This window comes from Uloborus diversus, chromosome 4, assembly GCF_026930045.1.
Source record: "Uloborus diversus isolate 005 chromosome 4, Udiv.v.3.1, whole genome shotgun sequence".
Classification (NCBI taxonomy): domain Eukaryota; kingdom Metazoa; phylum Arthropoda; class Arachnida; order Araneae; family Uloboridae; genus Uloborus; species Uloborus diversus.
This window is the reverse complement of record NC_072734.1, coordinates 65,895,925-65,916,292: the sequence shown is the minus strand read 5'-3', so window position 1 is coordinate 65,916,292 and position 20,368 is coordinate 65,895,925. Positions and strand designations below refer to the sequence as shown.

The 20,368-nt window shown below is 30.7% G+C and overlaps 1 protein-coding gene across 1 annotated transcript in view; it reads left to right on the top strand.

Moving 5' to 3' along the window:
* The window catches only part of LOC129219629 (importin-4-like), a 116,727-nt gene that overhangs the window by 60,628 nt on the left and 35,731 nt on the right, over nt 1–20,368 (top strand). Inside the window, 6 exon segments of the mRNA XM_054853887.1 lie at nt 3,257–3,366; nt 13,719–13,731; nt 13,733–13,828; nt 18,277–18,424; nt 19,481–19,597; nt 19,676–19,792. Coding sequence (XP_054709862.1) covers nt 3,257–3,366; nt 13,719–13,731; nt 13,733–13,828; nt 18,277–18,424; nt 19,481–19,597; nt 19,676–19,792 — 601 coding nt within the window.

The following is a 20,368-nucleotide window of genomic DNA, read 5'->3' as shown; positions in this document are numbered from 1 at the left end:
ACACTACACGCATATTTATATTTATGTTTCGAACAATATTCAAAATTGTATTAAATGAATTGTAAAAAAGTATTGACATTAAGTTATAGAAAGAAAATAAAAAATATTAGAGCTGAAACTATTGGCATTATTTAATTAAGTAAAATTTCTATGTTTTGCGTGACTCACACTCATGGGTGCAAGACCTTCCGTCTCAGGACGGATTTCCGTCTTGGACAAAATCTCTGAGACAAAGGACAGGACGGAAAGAAATTCGATGAATTTCTTTCAGTTTTCACTTAAATAAGAAAAATTGAGTGTTTGAAAAATACGCTTTAATATTACTGTACCATTCCATTACCACGAATTTGCATCGACATTCTCTCGATTTTCCGCCATGGGCTTGTTTTGTTTGCAACGTGCTTTTGGAGGAGTGGCTTTTAGACTCGCGCCGTTTCACTTTTTCTAGGTATAGCTCTGCTATTTCCAACACCCTGTATTGCAGACCGCAGAGTTGCTCGCTATTCTCCCTGAATTTTCGAAATAATAGTCTCTAATTGAAAATTTAGCCCTTTTTCCTGCTATTTTTGATCATCCTTTCATTTTTTTTTATTTGCAGGGTTTTTATTTATTTATTTTTTAAATTTTACACGCGTAAATGAAAATTATGTGCGCTCTTAAAATGTATTAGAGTTGAATCTGAATCACCGATTGAGAGCGATTGCTGATGAGATGATATGTTTACGTCACAGCAAAAAAGGGCGTCCAGAAACCAGAAAGTTTCTCCATGCTGAAGTATTGAAATGCTATTTTGGCTATTTTTGAGTGAGTTTAGAGGTAGTTAATCAGGGGTCTTTCTCGAAATTTTTCGAAATTGAAGTCTTAAAACTTTTGGTTGTCTTTGGAGATGTGGGGGAGGGGAGTTGATCTTTTAGAAAAATTAATCTTAAACACAAACTTACACTACCTTTAGTAAACACAGTGACAGGGGGAGGGGATATTCCGCCGCCCAGCCCGAATTATTTCCGTTTCTGAAATTTTAAAAGCTCTGTTTTGGACTATCTTTGGATGACTTAAGGTGGAAGGGTGTAGGAAGCTTCTTTCAAAAAGTTTCCAAAATCAAAGGATTACTTTTAGGTAGTCATAAGTCATGTTTATAGGTAAAGGTGGTACTATTCCTAGAAAAAAAATTTAGAAACTGAAGCCTTAAAAATTCAAATTTAGGACATTTATGGTGAACTCAGAGGAAGGGGTTCGGGAGTTCTCTTCCGAAATTTTTTTGATGCTGAAATATTTAAAACGTCACTTTAGGCTATATTTGAGTGCTTTAAAAGGGATGTGATTCAGGGGCCTTGCCTGGGGTAAGGATTCAGTTCCCCTATTTCTTTTTCTTAATTGATGAATATTGGAAAGTGTACCTTGTTTAAAAAATATATTTCTTCTTCACTGAAGCGGGCTTTTTATAGCTAATTTCACCACCTGCTATCTTATAAAAATAATTCTTTTTCAAATGAAGACTGTCGGAAGGAATGGTGCCAGTTCATTATCATTAGTCGCCCATACCCTTCCCCCACCTTTCCTTCTTTTCTGATTTGCTGGCGCTACCTTGGGTAGACTTTCCGATCAGAACTGATTTATGTTGCAAAAGTGAAAATCTTATGTCCCAAGCGATTTTATTGCTGCAATAAAATTGTTTACGATCGGAAAAAAACTAATGGTGGGGAGCTGCGAACGTTTTTACCCCTAACATTATTCAACATCGTCTAAAATTGCGTTTTTAGAACTTCAATTACGAAACATTGTTGAAAAGGGTTCCTAAACTCCATCCTTTCGATAATGCATTCAAAAAGCGTATAAACATTATGAAAGATGGAGTACAATTTCATTTTTAAAGCCTCAATTTCGAGGAGAGCCCAGATCGCCCCTTCTGTAATATTTTTGAAGGTCACCCAATATTGTGATTTTGGGACTATTAGTTTGAAATAATTGATGTAAGAGTCCCTGAACCCCTCCTTTCCCTGAACTTTACCAAAATGGCCTATCATTGCGTTTTTTTAGACTTAAATTTTTAAAAATATCTGGGGAAGAGCCCCCAAACCCCCCATTATTGGCCGTTTTTTTGGAATTACGATATCAAAACGCTTAAATATTACAATTTAAAGGCTTAAAACTAGAATCAAACATAGATTCCAAAACTGACATTGTTAAAATCTACAACATTTATACACATAATTTTTTCCTTAAGCACGTATGGGGGGGGGGGAGGGGGCTGGGACTAAAAATATTTTCCGTCTTGAACACATCGCCAAACTTGCACCCATGAAATGAATAAAAAAGGAGCAGAATTTGTTTCAAACCACTTGAACATCAAACTTCATCAGAAACAGGCATATTAAAGCTCTGCCATCACAAGATTTTTTTTTTTTAGCGAACCCCCGGAAAAACCTCTCACGAACCTTCAGGGGTTTGCAAACCACCGGTTGGGAACCGCTGCATTAGTGTGAAGACATAACCTTAATTTCCAGATTTCAGATAGTTTCTGACAAAAAGTTCTGATAGATTTTGGTTATCCGGGAATACATTGTTTTGGGTAATGGTGACCTGAATTCTAACTTAATATCACTTCATATAATTCTGCACAAAATTGAAATTTTGTAAAATTCTAATGTCCCAATTTTAAAAGATTCAGGGGATGTGGGTAGCTTAGTCGATAAGATATTGGGATCAGAATCACTTGGTTTTATATTTCAAACCAGATGTCCCCAAATACCTATTAAGTATGAGCTCGTTAAATCTGAAAGTCCTGTAGTCGGTTGCTAGTAGTGACTATGAGTGCAGAGGTACTGGAAACTTTTCCTTCGCTTCACAAATGTAAATGTGGTGACGGTGCTGCAATCTGATAAAGCTTAAGTCAAGCCCCTCACCATTTAGGGGGCTTCACTTTCTAAGAAACCATTCTCTTCTGCCTTAAATTCTTACTACCAGAATGAAGCTTGTATATCCCAAGTGGCATTGATAACAACAGCAACAAAAGATGTCAGAACTACAAAAAAAAAAAAAAAAAAAGCAAAATATGTGTAATTTTAAGAAACCTAAATGTATTTAGGTTTAGTAGTATTAATTGAGGTGGCATATTTTTTTATTTATCTGCAGAGATTGGTAAACTGATGTTCTTTTAAATAGCTAGGATTAATGTCTTCTGTTATTTTATTGTTACATAATCATGTCAAATAAATTTTTACAAATTGATATTTTGATGTGTTGACATGTTTTCCAGATGCATCATCTAGAGCCTGCATTACAGCATCAAAACCCCCATCATAAGAAAGCAGCTTACCTTGCAATATCAGTCATTGCAGAAGGATGTTCTGAATTCATCAGATACAAGTACTGGATTTTTTTTTTTTTTTTTTTTTTTTTGCTTTTAAAAAGTTTCACTTTTTCTTTTCACATTCCTTTAAGTGCCTTCAAATTTTTTCCTCCCCCTCCCCCTTTTTTCCTTTTTTTAAAGATAAATTGCTAAATTGAATATTAACACTCAATAGAGTTTCAGAAATTCAAACTAATAGAGACTAAACCCTGTTATTAGCTGACGTGCCAAAAGCTCTGCTTTGAGCAAAGTTTCTTCGTTTTTTCAGTTTAAACTCTGCTGCTCGCCTCAAGTTTACTAAACTTGGTTTTCAAACACAGCATCACTAAACTTTCCTGTACTTGATGTGCGCATGTGCTCTGTCAGGGTTCCCTTGGATCTTTGAAAATTCTTTAAAGTGCTTTATTTCAGTGACCCTTTACAAAGGGCCCTTTAAAGTACTTAATTTTGAACAAAAATTCTTAATTATTTTTACAAGGTGGTTTATATTTTATTTATTAGAAAAGTCTTTAAAAATGAACTTTTTTCTCAATCATTTCTTCATCTGTTATTTCAAAACCCGTTGATTTCTTTTACTGGAATTTGAAATTGCAACAAATTACTAATAATTATTTGTTAATGTTTTAATTGATTTTTTCTTTTAAAAATTAATATCAAGTATGTTTAAAGACCTTACCTAGCGGCCAGTTTCTGCTTCCTTATGTTTTCTTTTGCAAAAACTGAAACTCCGCAAAGAAGTTTGTTTGCTTCTCATTTCTTGCCAATATTCATCAAACAAACATTTTCAAGCAATCATATAAACACCAATCTTTTCTAATGGGATTTTAACAGACCCATGTATTACTCTCTTTCCGATCCCTTCCCTTGTTTAATATTTTAAAATACTAATTTGAAGTTTTTAAATTTTAATTAATATACCTACTACAAGATCTATTAAAAGAACTTTCAGTATTTTCCAGTCCTTTTCTATTCCTAACATATTTTGTTATTTTAACATTATGATGACATGTGTGAATATACGAAATCAAAGTTCGTTATGCTCAAAGTTTTATTTAGTTCTATAAATGTTTTATTACTTAAATTCTAATAATTATTTTTATGATATTTTTTAAATGATTATCAAAATACAAATGCAAATCTAAATATGATTTTTAAACCCAATATTGAACTGCTCATCATTTGTTTCAGGACTTCAGTCCTACATAAAGCTTAAAATTTTCATTTTTGACTCTGTCCTAATGTTTTCATTTCATTTTATTAAAATTAATATTTTTTGTATTTATCATTTATTACTGGAATCTCCAGGAACCAGGTATAAAGTCTGATAATACATAAACTATGAAAATTTTATAATTTGCTAAGAAGATGAAGGAATCACCATAGTTGAAGAAAAAAAAGGGGCTTTATTTTGTTTTCCATTTTAGAGTGGGAACCCTGCTTCGTATCGCAAATTTGTTTCCTGTTTTTCAGATTTCAATGTTCATGCATCTGTTGATTCTTTTAATGTTGTTGACCTTTTGAAGCTGTTTTAATGTATTATTTTAGGCAAACTTCTTTTTTATCCTAATAATTAATGATGTTTTTTTCTCGTATATTTATATTTATCTCTGAAATTTCGCAAGTTAATTTAAGACTGGAAACCAGTTTAGGAGGTCAAATTTTTAGTGTTTTTCGTGAATTTTATTAACAGGAAAGAAAAAAATCAGATTTTATTTAAAATTAGATGGTATTTTATCCATCTTTTATAGTACACCTTGGTATTTTATTCAAGTTTTCCACCAGAAATAAAGAAGTATAAAACTGCTGTGCATAGGTGATTGTGCTATCAGAGCTTATTGCTGCCGCTTACTGAGGCAGCAATTTTTTTTTTATCTGTTATCATTGAAATTTTTCTTTCGTAACAACATTTTTCCTTAGAATATGAATCTAATTGTGATCAAAACGGTTGAAAATTGCATGTTTTTGAGGTGTTTTGGGGGGGGGGGGGGATTACAATGTCATGATTTTCTACTTTTTTTTTCCACATTTCTTCCATTAAAAAAAAAAAAAAAAATTTATCATTCTAGAGTTAGGTTTATATAGAGTTAATTCCGTAAAGTATATTCACTCAAATTTTCAGAACGATTTGTCAATAACTCTTTGCGCTAGACTGTCCACCAGTTGAAAAAAAAACTTTTTTTGAAAAAAAATGCTGTGAATGTTTTTAAATCTCCACAGTCACACTCATTAGTATCGGAACTAATCGGAATTTTTTACTGAAAATCTGGCAGCATACTTTTGAATAGTTTTACAAACATTTTATGACATTTAAAAAAGGTGGATTCTTTTGACCCGTCTAAACTGGTTTTCCCCCTAAAGTCAATTTTGTATCATCTTTGGTGTTTTTGTTCTTATTATTACTTTCCATTTGTTAAAAAAGAAGATAATGATATAATTATTGAAAATAAAAATGTTGATAAAACATGCAAGAAAAGTAATACACCTGGAGCTGCCAAAATAAGCCATTCATCTCTCAAAAAGTTGCTTACATGCAGATATTATATTATATTTTTAAAATATTATATTTTCAAAAATATCCCAAATATCTGATAATTTGATGTATATTTGTCATTTATATATATATATATATATATATATATATATATATATATATATATATATATATATATATATATATATATATATATATATATATATATATATATATCCGATATTTTCAATCAGTGCACTGCAAACTTAAATGTTTAAATAGTAACTCAAGAGCGCGCTTATGCAAAATTGTAAGGGGGAGGGAGGGGCTCAGATATTTTCCCTATGGTTTAGCAAGATATTTTCCCCATGGTTCAGCAGGATATTTTCCTTACGGAAACCAATTTCAAGACAGATTAGAGTCATTAAAATTTGACCTTTTTAATAGTTCATTCATTAATGTCTGGAGAAGAAATGTTTTTTACATTTTTGCAAAGAAAAAGTTCCAAAAGCAAGAAAGTTCTAATTTCTAAGGGGGGCAAGTGGGAGCTCAAGCCCCCACTTGCCCCCCCCCCCATATGGGTTCCCTTCGAGTAACTGCTTCCTCAAATTACTGTTTTTTATTTTCTTATATTATAATTATAATGCATCAACTTTAAAATTAATGTTTCAATTATTATTAATATTCATGAAATGCATTTTATGTAAAAATTTACATACTTTGAATGGCATTTAAATATACATGAATTTTATAATCATTAGTGAAATGTGATACTTTAAGGCATTAGAAATAAAATATAACATTACAAATATTGATACTGACTATTATATTGAATATTGACTTTCATATTCATGTGCTCTGTAAAAATAATCACATATGCAGTCAGATCTCGATGTAAGGTCACCCCTCGGGACTTTGAGAATGTGACCTTATAAGCGGAGTGACCTTATAACCAGTTCATAAACTTTTATCAAAAAACATTCTGAAATATAATGTTTTCAAAACTATATCCCTTGATGAAGTTATGATGTTTTTATTAAGTTGAGTCAATTTAAATTATGCAATTAATTAGAAATTAGGAAATTCTTTGTTAAAATTTTAATTCAGAAATTAATACAAGTGAAAAAAACGGCTGGAATGCAATAATTTCCAGTGATTTGCTGGTCGAAAATGGACGTGTGCTAACTAATTCAGTTTTAATTGTTTGTTTTTTATCTTGTGGGATAACATTTTACTAGATAAATATTTGGATTTTTAACATTTCCATTTTTTGAGAAGTTTTTGGTGTATTAAATCGCAAACATTAGAAACCCGTTCATTGCTTGTGTTTTAATTTGTATTATGCATATCCCTCTGATTGTTCTGTTCATGAATATGTAGAAGACGCAAGTACGCGTTAACGTGTATGATGCGCTGATGTTATAACTAACTTGCGTTTTCTGTGTGTATAGGGGGGGGGGAGCGCCGGGGAAACTTTCGCCCTGCATGACGTCAGCTCTTTTTTGACGGCCCTGCACCTATTGTACTGGTTATGTATCTCCAAATTTTTACTGTTGGCACTTACATCCTTTTGCTTCTTACTGTGTCAAATATGTGTCGGTTCATTCCTTAAGGGGTGCTCTTTCGCAGGCCGGTCTGCCCTACTTGGTGTTAGTACGGAGATGCTTACCCCCCTCAGATCAAATATTTGCAGGGATATTGAATCTCCAAAAGAGTTGTTTCAAAGCTCATCCTCCAGAAAGATAAGATTCTTTTTGGTCAGAGTCTTTGATACATGTATAGTTTTTTAGAAGTAAATGCAAGTTACTGAAACTAAAGAGTATTTGTTTTAAATTTCCTATAATATTTCCATGTAGGTAATTTATTATACTATTTCATAGGGTGTTTTTTTTAATTACTACTTAATTTTTTTTAAAGCATCCTTTTTTAATATATTTTTACAGCTTTAATCATTTTAAATACTGTATTTTATAAAAACATCCAATGGTTTTCAAGTAGGGCAAAGAGAGGAAACCACTATCATTGGTAATGTAATACAGGAAAATTTTGTGAACTTAATTGGATTTTTTTTTTTTTTTTTTTTTTTTTTTTTTTCAGTTCCTGTCTCCTAGGTGAAAAAGGGCTAAAAAACTTTTTTTTTTAATCTCTTCCATTTTCAGGGTTTGTATGCCCTTGAAAAACCTTGAAAAGTGCTTGAAAAAAAAGTTCATTTTCAAGTGCTTGAAAACCTTGAAAAAATTTCTTAGTGGATAAATTCTTTCAAAAATCATCAGATTGGTCTTAAAACGTTTGAAAAAGTATTTAACTAATGCAATTTTCTGAACATGTGTTTTATTTGCAACATCTTGAAAAATCGCTTCCGTGTTTGGGATTTCAATTCTTTTGCATCTTGTAAATATTTTGAAGTTTTTTACAATTGGAAGCTATTTTAAGATATGGTACCTCAGATTAGTTTTTTTTTTTTTTTTTTTTAATTTCCATATTTAAAAAAGGAATTATTTTGGAAACCATGACAACATTGAACTTCCCGAATTTCGCGGAAAATTGCTCTTGTTTTTGAAATTTCAATCTTTTGCATTCTCCAAATGTTTAAATATTTTGGCTAATTGAATATTATTTTCCCATATGCTACCTCAGATTAGCAGATTTTATGCTTAATTTTAGTAAAAAATTAAAATTCATTTTATGTAAAACATACCAAGATTGAACTTACTCAGACTTCGCAGAAAATTCCTTCTCCTGTTTGAAATTTCAATATTTTTGCATTTTGCAAATATTTAAATATTTTGACTAATCAGATGTTATTTCATATATGCTGCCTTAGACTAGCATATTTTATGTTCAATTTTAGTTTAAAAAAAAATTATTTTATGGGAAACATGGCAACATTGAACTTAATTTGAAAATTTGCTTCCCGTGTTTGAGGTTTCAACCGTTTTGCATCTTGTAAATATTTTTATATTTTTGGCAATTAGAAATTATTTTGACACATGCAACATCAGATTAGCTTGTTTTATAGTATTTTAATAACTAAAAAATTATTTTTGTTTTCTTTAATTACATTTATTCTTATTTAATTTTGCAATTTTGATTTTAATTATCATTAGCTAATTTTTGGTTATTACATAATTTTTGGAAAAAAAATAAAAATAAATTGAAGCAATTGAGCTTAACATTTTAACTTAAAGTTTGTATTTTAAAAGTTGAATTATGTAATTTTATCAAGTTGAATTTATAAGTGCATCATTTTCTTTATGACTGCTAAAATAATTAAGGTATGTTAGAGGGGTGATTCTGTTTTGGTTACTACTGGAAATTCAATAGTGTTCGTTATGCTTTTACCTCCCTCCCTCGGAATTTTCCCTCTTTACCTCAAATGTTCAAAATTACTACTTTTTTTTTGGTTGTGAGCACTTGGAACAGCTTACCAGAAGAAGCTGTAATCAGCAAAGGAATAGATATCTTAAAGATCATCATTGATCTTCATTGGGGTCGAATAAATTGACTAGGACCAGCCTAGCTAGGCCCAGTGCCTGTTGCTGCTTATCAACAGGCACTGGGTCTGGTATTTATATGCACAATATTTTGACTTAATAAATTATTTTAACATAAGAAATGAATTGTATGTATTTCAAAAGTTATTATTGTACATATGTAGTGATGTGGATCGAGTAAATACCCAGCGGGTAGGTAAATATTTTTTGGGTATTTACCCGGGGTATTTACCCAAGGCCTGGGTAAATACCCAAAAACTGGGTATTTAATAAAAAAAAAGCAAAAAAGCGAATGATAATTTTTTTTTTAATCTAAATATGAAATAATTGGTAAAACTGATATATACATATGTATTACACAGTTTATAATATTTTTTATTGGAAGACTTGATGAAATCATGAAAGAAACATATCGTGAACCAAAGAACCTTTCTTTTCAATGTCATAATTGGAGAAGTATAAGCAATTCATTATGAACTTCAGGATTTCAAAATCACAATCTAGGTTAGTTATATCCAAAATGAAAAAAAAAGGAAGCATGAGGGATGTTTGGAAGAATAAACTGAGAAGTTATTAAGAAACTTGTTATTGTGTTATTTATTTAATTGATATTTAAGTGATATCATGGAAAATATAGAAACAGTTTTCACATTAATAAACAAAAAAAAAGCAAAATTTTCTTTTCTGTTGCCTTGCTTATTTGCATTTGCTCCCCTGTAGGGTGGGAAGGTAAATATTTTTTGGGTATTTATCCGAAGGCAGGGTAAATCCCCTAGTAATTGCGCATTTTTGCAAAAAATTTTTAGGTAGTATTAAAAGGTGACTATTATCTTTTTTAAACATAAACCCTAAAATAAAAGATTAAAAATTTTAAATGTTTATGTTTATTATGTGTGTGTGTATATATATGTGTGTGTGATACAGAATACACCTGAACAATTGAACTAAGTTTGGAGGAAATTTCTGCATAAGATGTAGGTAAATAAATTGTAATAATAAATTGAGCGACATTTCGTTACATTTTGATGTCATGCAGGGACATATTACTGGGTTATAAGACTAGGACCTTAAAAAATTGATGTTTGCTTTTTTTTTGTAACCAGTTAAGCTTTTTTCTTTTTGTAGAATGGCTTTTTATATCTGAAATTTGGCTATCAACATTGATTAGGCATATCCAACACATTTAATGTGAATATCATATTAGATTGCTAAGCTGTTTCACATAATAATTCTTTAAATATGTGATCAAAATACAATTTTTGGGCAAAAATTTATTGTTTTGTATATGGTTGGTTGTATATATACATAATGGAATACATACAGAAAAGTATTTTAGATGAATATAAATTTTTGAAATAAATACCTGGGTATTTACCCATTTTGGGTATTTACCCGGGTATATACCCTGGGTATTTACCCCTAAAAATAAATACTCGGGTATTTTACATCACTATACGTATGTATATTTAAGTAATAGGGCTCTTAGTTTAAAAAATTACTCGCCCCCCTCCCCCCAATTAGCTCTTTGAAACCTACAGGTGATTTTTTATGAAATTGCAAACACACCTGAATATTATCGCTTCGTTGAATTTAAATTCTAAAATGTAAGTCAACTTCTTGTGAAACTTTTCAATTAGGAAATATGGCTCTATGAATCTGATATTGCACATTTATTGGCTGTTACAAGTTATTCAGTAAAAGCAGACTGACGTTTACATTCAGAATATTTATCGCTTATGCAGCTTTTGCACATTTTGAGGTGTCAAGACTGGACTGGGGACTTTCATAAAATGTTTTCTTTCTTTACTAATTTTTAAATTTACTTGAAGACAGTTGACATGCCTTATTGCCTGAACAATTAATTCATACAAACAAATAATTGATTTATACTTTGAATACGTATAAATACTTTGCAAACCACTAATATTTTTGAACTTAATAGTGCTACCCAACTGCCCTTATGTGTGTATAAACCACTATATTTTTTTTTCTTTTTAAATATTAGCTTGCAGATTCTATAAAATATACTTCTTTGAATGTGGAGATTGCAAAATTAAACCTCAAAGGACCTGCTCCTCTTTATGACTGAGCTTTTCAGACATTTGCAAAGAAACTTTTGACACAGTAGATCTTTTATCAAAGAGTCTCTTGATGTAAAAAGGGCAATTTTGTTTTCCTTTACTTTTCATACTATTGCCTATGATTGAAATGTTTGCATTAAATGAAATCTGCTTACAAAATTTTTTGTACTAATTTATAATATTGCCTTGAAACAGGGTGGCGACAGATCAGGGAAAAGTCAGGGAACTTTATCACTCAGAGAAAAATTAGGGAAGTATCAGGGAATTTTGAAAAAAATAACAAAAATTCAGGAAAAATTGATCAAATGAAGAAAAAAAAATTTTTTTTCCTTGCAAAATGAAGTACTTTGATTCCCTACGATTTTTTCGCCAATAATTTGTTTTAAAAAAGTAAAATTAATGAGGAGCGATTATACAGTGCTGCATATATGTGCATCTTTTTTCCTCAAGGTCAAAGTATTCAATCTTAGGATGAGCTTCCTAAGATTGCATCTGTGTCTGTAAAGTTGTTTATTTTACCTTGCTTGAATTTTCCTTCCAAGCATTCCAAGCTATAAAATAAACATCCCTACAGGCAAAGAGGAGGCTGTCATTAATGACTTTGCTCCCTTGCCTTTACTCATTGTCTTGAAAGTAATTAGCATACTGTTATCATGATTTCAAGAAAAAAATCTTTGTTTTTTAAATTATTGATGAAAAAATCTCAAAAGTTATCACTTGGCATTTTTAATTTAGTTGCTTAAATTAAATTTTGACTGAAAATCAATTTTTTTTTTTTTTTTTTTTTTTTTGCCATGGTATTATTTGCTGTCACTTCAGATTACACAAAGGGTTTTTTTTTTTTTCAGACTTTAAAAACTCTTTTATTTTAAAACCATATACAGTTTTGAAATTAATAATTGTTTTTGAATTTCAATGTTGTTAGTTACTAAAAAGTAATCTAAGGGGTTTTTTTCTTTTTTTTTTTTTTGACAACTAATGAAATCACTTGAAATTGTTGTGTACGTAAGTAAATATTTTTATTATTTTTTAATAGTTAAAAATGCTGTATTCATTCATTAAAACCCTAAAATTCTTGATTAGAGAATAGCTCAATATGACTGGTTGTTGAAAGATTTGCAATTTGTTTTTACATAAGTATGTATATTCTGCCGTGTGTAAGTAAAGGGGCAGTTACTGCACAATTTTATTCATTTATTTATTTATTTATTTATGTGCATTCTTGTCATCTATTGTTTGTTATCTTTATTGTACATACTCGCTTATTTTTTTACGCTGAAAAAGAGGCGCAAAAAAAAAACCGTCTAATTCCAACATTTTTAATATTGTTAGTATTGAATCCACCACACATTTCTTCAAATATCTCAAAACTAATTTCTGCAGATATTGCCGTTTTACCTGCACACGACAGTATTATTAACGTAAGTAAAACCATTGCTTCTATACTTTAACTATCACTTGTTGTTCTTGCAGCAACAGTTATACTGCTTGAAAATTCAGCTCAAGATTATTTCCATTTAAATGTTTTAGTTTATCATGATAAGATATGTCTTTAAGGGTGGGTTTTAATAATTTCTTAGATTTCTTATGTTAACTGGTTCCCGGAAGTAAAGTATTTGTTTTAGATTTCCTACAATATTTCTCTGTCGATAATTTACTACATTATTTTTACAAAAAAAAAAAAAAAAGGGAGTATCTTTTCAAAATATATTTTTAATTAACAACTTAAACCATTCTAAACACTGCATTTTTATTTGATATGCAATGCCTTTTTCAGGTTAGGGCAAAGAAAAAGGAAACCATTATCATTGATATCGTAAATCAGGGACATTTGGTGAACTTAATCAGGGAAAGTCAGGGAACTTTTTTTCCCCAGTTCCTGTTGCCCACCTTGTGAATTTTTTTTTTTTTTTTTTTGCCTTGAAAAGTGCTTGAATTTTTTTTCCTCCCTGAAAGGTATGAACCCTGATTTTGTTGATAAAATATACTCCGCCTCCCACTTTTTTTTTTCTTTTCTTTTTGCAGAAAAGTGTTAATTTTCAAAGTATTCCCTTCCCTGTGGTTCTTTTTTTTCTTGAGTCGTCACCATAATGCGGCATAATAATATGTGTTTGCATCATTAAAAAACCCTCAAAACGTATATTTCTTACATATATATAAGCAGTGTGTGCAGAAATTTTAAAAGTTAAAATTCTTGAAAATGAATATATTTATAATGGGTAAGAAATACTGGATTTAAAAAAAAGGCATACTTAAATAATTCAAATGTGTATCCATTAAAAAATAATTTAAAAGGTTTTTATTGAGTGAATTCATTCTTTCAGATATCTGCAAAATTTTTGTTCAAATAATATGTCGAGGTATAAAAGATCAAGATGCTATTGTTCGCAATGCAGCACTCTATGCGGTTGGACAGTATGCTGAATATTTACAGGTAAAATATTTCCAATTTATTTAAATATGACTGAGTTGGGATTTTTTGCATTGCATAGTTTCCCATAGTACAATATTCAAAACACTTGAGTATTTTTGTTCCCACAAACCTCAGTCTCAACATAAATTACAATTTTTATTTAATGTTAAAAACACTGTGTAGAATGTTAACAGAAATTTTTTTGTTGTAATATAATGTTATCTAATATTCATTAATGTCAACTAAAAAAAAAAGTATCCACTTTGAAATTTCTTTGCATTTTATCTAATTGGCTATTGCAGAAATTGATTGAGTTCTAATTTTTACTTGTGCCTTTAATAAACAGGTATAAATATGCATATATGTAAAGTAACACCTAGTACAACAATACTTGATACACTTATGATGCACATAAAGGGATATATCCTCATATCGAAAATTCAATATAATTGTACAGTCAAATCTCGACTTCCGCAAAAAATGCGTTTCCAAGACTCCTCTTGCAAGTCAAAAATTTCGTGTTGTAGAACAACGTAATGTTTTAGAATTTTTTTTACAAGCATACCCAATTATTTCAGACATGTGTGAAAACTCCTCATGTTTCAGACCGTTTCTCAACTATATATTACCGTACCTTTTATAAAGAACGGACCTTTTCTACTGTATTTTAGAAAAAGAGTTACTATTAAACATAAATTACTGTTATGAAGCTCAAAATCAATGACCAATGAGATACATGAAATTGTACTTACATTAAGTACATTACTGCATTATAATAGCACTGAACAGTAGATATCGTAAACTTAATTACAATTTTTTAAAATGATGAAAACGATGGTTTATGCAGTGTGGGAACATCCCTATTTCTGGCCTGTTTAAAGCCACAATGAAAGAGCAGCTTCCATTTTCGTGATGTTTGTACAGTACAACCCCGATATCTCAAATCTCTCAGGACGGGGAAAAATTTCGAGATATCGAGTTTTCGAGTTATTAAGGTTTTAAAAAAACACACACACATACACTATATGCATTTATATATGTTCTATGGGACCACTTCGAATTACAATCAATGAAGTAGTCTTCAATATTTCACTAGATTTGAAATTTTCTAATTCTCGAAAGTGCACAGGATGAGATTTTGAAATGAACAGCAATTTCAACTTGTTTTTTTCACCTAAAAATTCAAAAAATTCTAATTTTATCTTTAACTAGTAACCTCACATTAAAAAAGTTCTCAGCAGCCATTTTTTAGGAGTTAAAATGCTGAATGATGAAAATGAGGAACGCATTTTCCGTTTTCGCTTGAAAACTGACGGACGAAAAATCAAACCCCTTTCTTCAAAGTGGACAACATGTTTGAGAGAGATGCACAAAGATTCTTAACTCTGGGGAAAACACTGCACCCCCCTTCATGCCAACACTTTCCTATTATCTTGCCCCAATCCTGTATTCACAAAATTTACAAGAAAAGGGATGAAAAATGTTAAGAATTGTCTCTGGAACTGGTTTTACTACAAAAATTGCCGAAGCAAAAGGACAATTAAAACTTGCTTCTGTGCAAAAATTTCGACATATCAAAGGTTTCTAAAAATAAATTTTGAGATAACTATGGAAAATACCTAGGGGTTTTTATAGAAAATGCTCTGGAAAATTTTTGTTTCGAGATATCAAGGGTTTCGAGATAAGGAGGTTCGAGACATCAAGGTTTAACTGTATTTTGCTGAGACGCTACTCTGCGAGCTTCAATATTGAAACTAACTTCTGAACTTCTATGGATTTCCTTTTCTTGGAAGTTTAATTGTTTGTATCTAAGATTAACTCATACCTAATTGTTGTGCTACCTTCGAAGCACTTTATAATTGTTCAAGCATATCGAGAATCTTTAACTTTTCTTGCATTGTCATAAACTTTCTCATTTTCTTTCCAATTTCGCTAACTTTAGATGAAAGAGCTCGTTTGGAAGCCATTCTATTTTATGTACGTTTGTATGTAGAATGAAAAAAAAAACGTTAAGAATCGAAGCGATTATTTGTATAAACTAAAGCGCTGTTTAGACTAATTAAGTGTGTGAACTTCTGCTTTCAGTGATGCTCATGATTCGTACACTCCTTCAAAGCTCTATCCAATACTCCTTCATTTAGGAAATTTTTTTTGAAGGACCCTTCAAACTCCTTCATTTTGTAAAGTCAGACCAAACAACGTAAGTAGAAGCACAAATTTATAAATAATTTGTGCTTCTACTTACGTTGTTTGGTCTGACTTTACTATTCAGCACAAAGGTATTTATTTATCTCCTTCATTTTGGTTTTAACTCCTTCAAAACTCCTTTTTTTTAGTTCACACAAGACCAAATAATCTTCCTCTATGACAGTAACTTAAAATACTTTGATCCACAACTAACGTCATGGCAAGGGCGATTTTAATGTAATAATTTCGTGCATTTATTTTTTTCTGAAAGATGTGGTTTACAAATTGATCTTAGTTAAATCATAAAATTTGAAGGTGAAAATTTTATTAGAAGACTAAGACGTTTCATAAACGAAATAAAACATGTTGGTGATTGGTTTTTTTCTTTTTTGTTTTTTTTTTTCAAATTTTATGATTACTGTTTTTCCCTCCTCCACACTCTCAGCAGCAAAAGTGAGGTTGTCTAATTATTTTTTAAATATTTAAAAATATAAGTGGATGTACTATATCAAGTTATTGTGTTAAAAAAACTATTGTTTAGTAAATCAAAGTTATGATATTGTAAAATAAAAAGGGTCATCCACAAGTGATGTCATGCCTTGAGGAGGAGACGGGCTCATGAAATTGTGACAAGGGGAAGAAAGAGGGTGACAAAAACCGACTTCACACAGTTATTGTAACAATGTTTGTAAAAAATTTGACATGTGACAAGAGGAAAAGTTAGCTGAACTTTGATAAAGGGGAAGGGGTCAAATTTGTTGGAAAAAAGTGTGACATCAATTGATGACAGCCCCTTAGTACTCCTCCAATATCTCATTTTACTCCTTCAAAACTCCTCTAAAACTCTTTCATTTTCTTTCTGAATTTGAGTACGAACCCTGGATGCTAAAGGGATATAAGTCCATTTACGAAACCAATATTTAGTGCCAACAAAGCCCATTCTAACCCTTCGCCGCTCCTTTCCAAAAAAATTCATGTTGCAGGAGAGCAATTTGCGTCAGCAATAAAAAAAATTCATTACTCATGAAAAACTCGCGTTATGTTATAGCCATATCGTGTTAGTCAGATTGCGTTGCAGTGGGATCTGACTGTAATGTGTTCTGTGATAAATGAGATCAAAGTACAGAAACAAACTCTATAATGCAGCTGTGAACTTCAGAAGGAATATCTTTCCATCACTGTGATTCTTGATTCCAGAAAACTGCTAATGTCTTATTGAGCAACAATTCTAGAAAGCATTGTTATACGATCTACTTTGACCAGTCTTTGACTGAGAGATATTTGTTTGAGTTTTGGTGTATTACAATTGGTTTACTTTTCTTTTCTCTTTACTTATTTATCTCTGCAGTTAATCTCTATAAATGCACAGGCAGTTGCAGACTTACCAGCTTGAAGTTGATTATCAGCTTAAAGTTAAGTAAATAAAACATTAATATTTATTTTTATCTGTTAAAAGTCGTGAAAGCAAAAAAATTTGCTTTAATTAGTTCTCGATATATGTCACGAATTCGCAATTAATTTTTAAAAAAAATATTTTTGTAATAAATTCTACTACATTCTCAATCTGTCAATTACTTAGAGGAATAGAAAAATTCCTACTTGTAATAAATAAAACATTGCATAGCGCAATATTGATAGCAGATGAATTCAGCAAGTTGGTAATGAAAAATGAAATAAATTTTTCCATCAAATATCTTTGCTAACTTCCTGTAGATGAGAGCCTATACATCGTCCACTATATTAGCCCCTTATTACAACCAAATTCCAGTAGTTTTTTTTCTTTTTTTGCTTTAATATCTGCCTCTAAAAAAAGAGAAACTTAGCACCATTTACATTGATCTGCTGCGATCGTATCGAGCCGTTTGATTGGCAGCGCCCTCGTGAAAAAATTACAAATATTGCCACTTCTAAATAGGAAAGATTTATCTCCCGCTTCTCCCTCCCTGGTTAAGACTAATCATTTTTACAAACTCCACCATATTTTTTACAGTGTAATAGCTACTGCGTCAAATGATTTCTATCAACATGGGCATAACACAAAAAATGTTATTAAGCAAAACATTATCAAAAAACTATTTACAGTTTTATGATATAAATAGATAAGTATTAAGAATCCTCTTTGATTAGAATAACCCACAGTATATTGCACAAGCTTTCTAGTGAAGGAACTAAGTACTAATTTCTTCAAAATTCATAAAATGTTGCTAGATGGCTCCACAGCCTAGGTGGTCCAAGGAACAATAATATTTATATAGTTCTTTTTTTATTTATTTTTTCTGTAGCCAGATATAAGTAAATATGCATCTGAGCTTCTTCCTGTACTTTTTGAACACTTGGATCGGGCATGTGTATCTTTAAAGGAAGGCAATAAAGACTCTCCGAGCTTACTGAAAACATTTTATGCTGTTGAAAGATTCTGTGAAAATTTAGGTATGTTTTCAATTTATTTTCTCTCTCATTTATTAATGAAAGCTTTCAATGACTTGAAAAAGACCTTCAACCTAATTCATGTTAAGCTTTTTATGATTCATTTAAGAGAAACTAACTGATTTTTTAAAAAAGCATATTATGTTACTTGCACGCTATTTTACCCATTTTGTTATGTCAGTTATGCATGGCCTGCAATGCGAATCCATGTGGTTCGTCATTGTGTTCAATGTTACGAAACCAAAAATTTATACCGAAACTTTCTAAAACTACTGATCATTCAGTATTATAAATGATTGTTGCAAGTTTCTACTCAAATAATTGTAAATTTTTTTTTAAAAAGGAGATGCAAAGTTAGTATCAATAAAATAAGCACGTAGTAATGATGACAGCAATTTTTGGTTAGTAATTGTCTTTCATTTGTTTTCCTATGCTATCTAGGAAAATTTTAAATAATGTAGTAAATTTTATATTTGAGACAGTGAGAAGGCAAAGGGATGTAAGTGGACATTTTCAAGTTTTGAGTAAAACACGTTTAAAGATTACATCCTAGGTAGGCTTTTATTGATTTTTTTTTCTAAATCATGCTATACAGCAGCACCTACCAGGGCCACTAGTACTGTCTTTTACCCTAAGACAGAGGGAGGTTCCCCTACTATTTGTACTGGTTATCTCCAAATTTTTAATTTTGCCCTTTATATCCCTTTGCTTCTCTGCCTTATTTGTTCTGACCCGCAAGATTTATCTTAATATGAGGTGCGGCCTGTGGGTAAAATCTGATTTTACACATTTAATTTTACCCAGGTTGGCAGGAATGATATTTATTAATAACTAATGTCTGTTTTTGAAAGGTGATTGCTAAAATGTTTCAGAAACATGCTAAATTTAATGTTCTATATTTACCCTTGAGCAGTAAAAAGTTGTAAAAAAAGGTTAAACTGCATTTATTGCTTACGTGCATTGCACTTTTACTATTTTGTACTGTCTGATATTGGTTTGTTACACTTCATATATTCATTATCTGAAGCTGCTAATAAATTTTTCCCTCCTATGGTTTAGAGGATATAGTACCATATTTGCCTACATTGATGTGTTGCTTGACAACCTTTCTTGGGATAGAAAACGAAAACTCTGTAACTGTCAAAGAATTAGCCGTTGAAGCAATAGGATCAGTTGGTATGTATGTTATCATCCTTATCGAACCACATTTTTCCATATTCAAAGTACTGATGCCATTTTTTTTTCTTCTTTCAGCTGCAGCTGCTAAAGAGCATTTTGTTCCTTATTTTCCTGCTGTGGTGGAAGTACTGAAAAAATTCATTTCTGAAACTCAGACAGATGTTACAAGACCCTTGCAGATACAGTCAATCGGTAAAAATGAATTACTACATAATTTAAACATTTTGTCTGTATTCTCTGATTTTCCTGGTTGCCTGTGTGTTAATTTTTACTGGTTTTTAAATCATTTCTTTCAAGATAACATAATCTGCATTCAATTCCTTACAATTCCTTACTTAAATACTTGCCAACTCAACTGTTTTTTTCAGTAGTTTCCTGGATTCTGAACATTTTCCCTGTCTTTTGATTTTTATTAAAAATCTACTGGATTTTATAAACCTTTGGGAAATCTTTTATTTAGGGAATTTTGTAAAAAAAAAAAAAAAAAAACCTGTAAAATTGTGTTTGTGAAGTTTATCCAAATATATGCTTTCCATAGTTTGAAAGCTTCCTAAAAAATTCAAACTTGAGTGCATCGAAATCTAATAAAAATTATTAATGCTTATTAAGTTAGATCAAAAATAAGTTTTAACTGTGTAGCAACATTCTTTTTCTCTCATGATTTTAATTTATGAATGTGAATATTTTCTTTTTTTAATCTACAAATTTGAGTCAGATAAAATGCCAGATTATTAAAGTTGTATAGTAAAATTGTTGGCTACCTTTGCT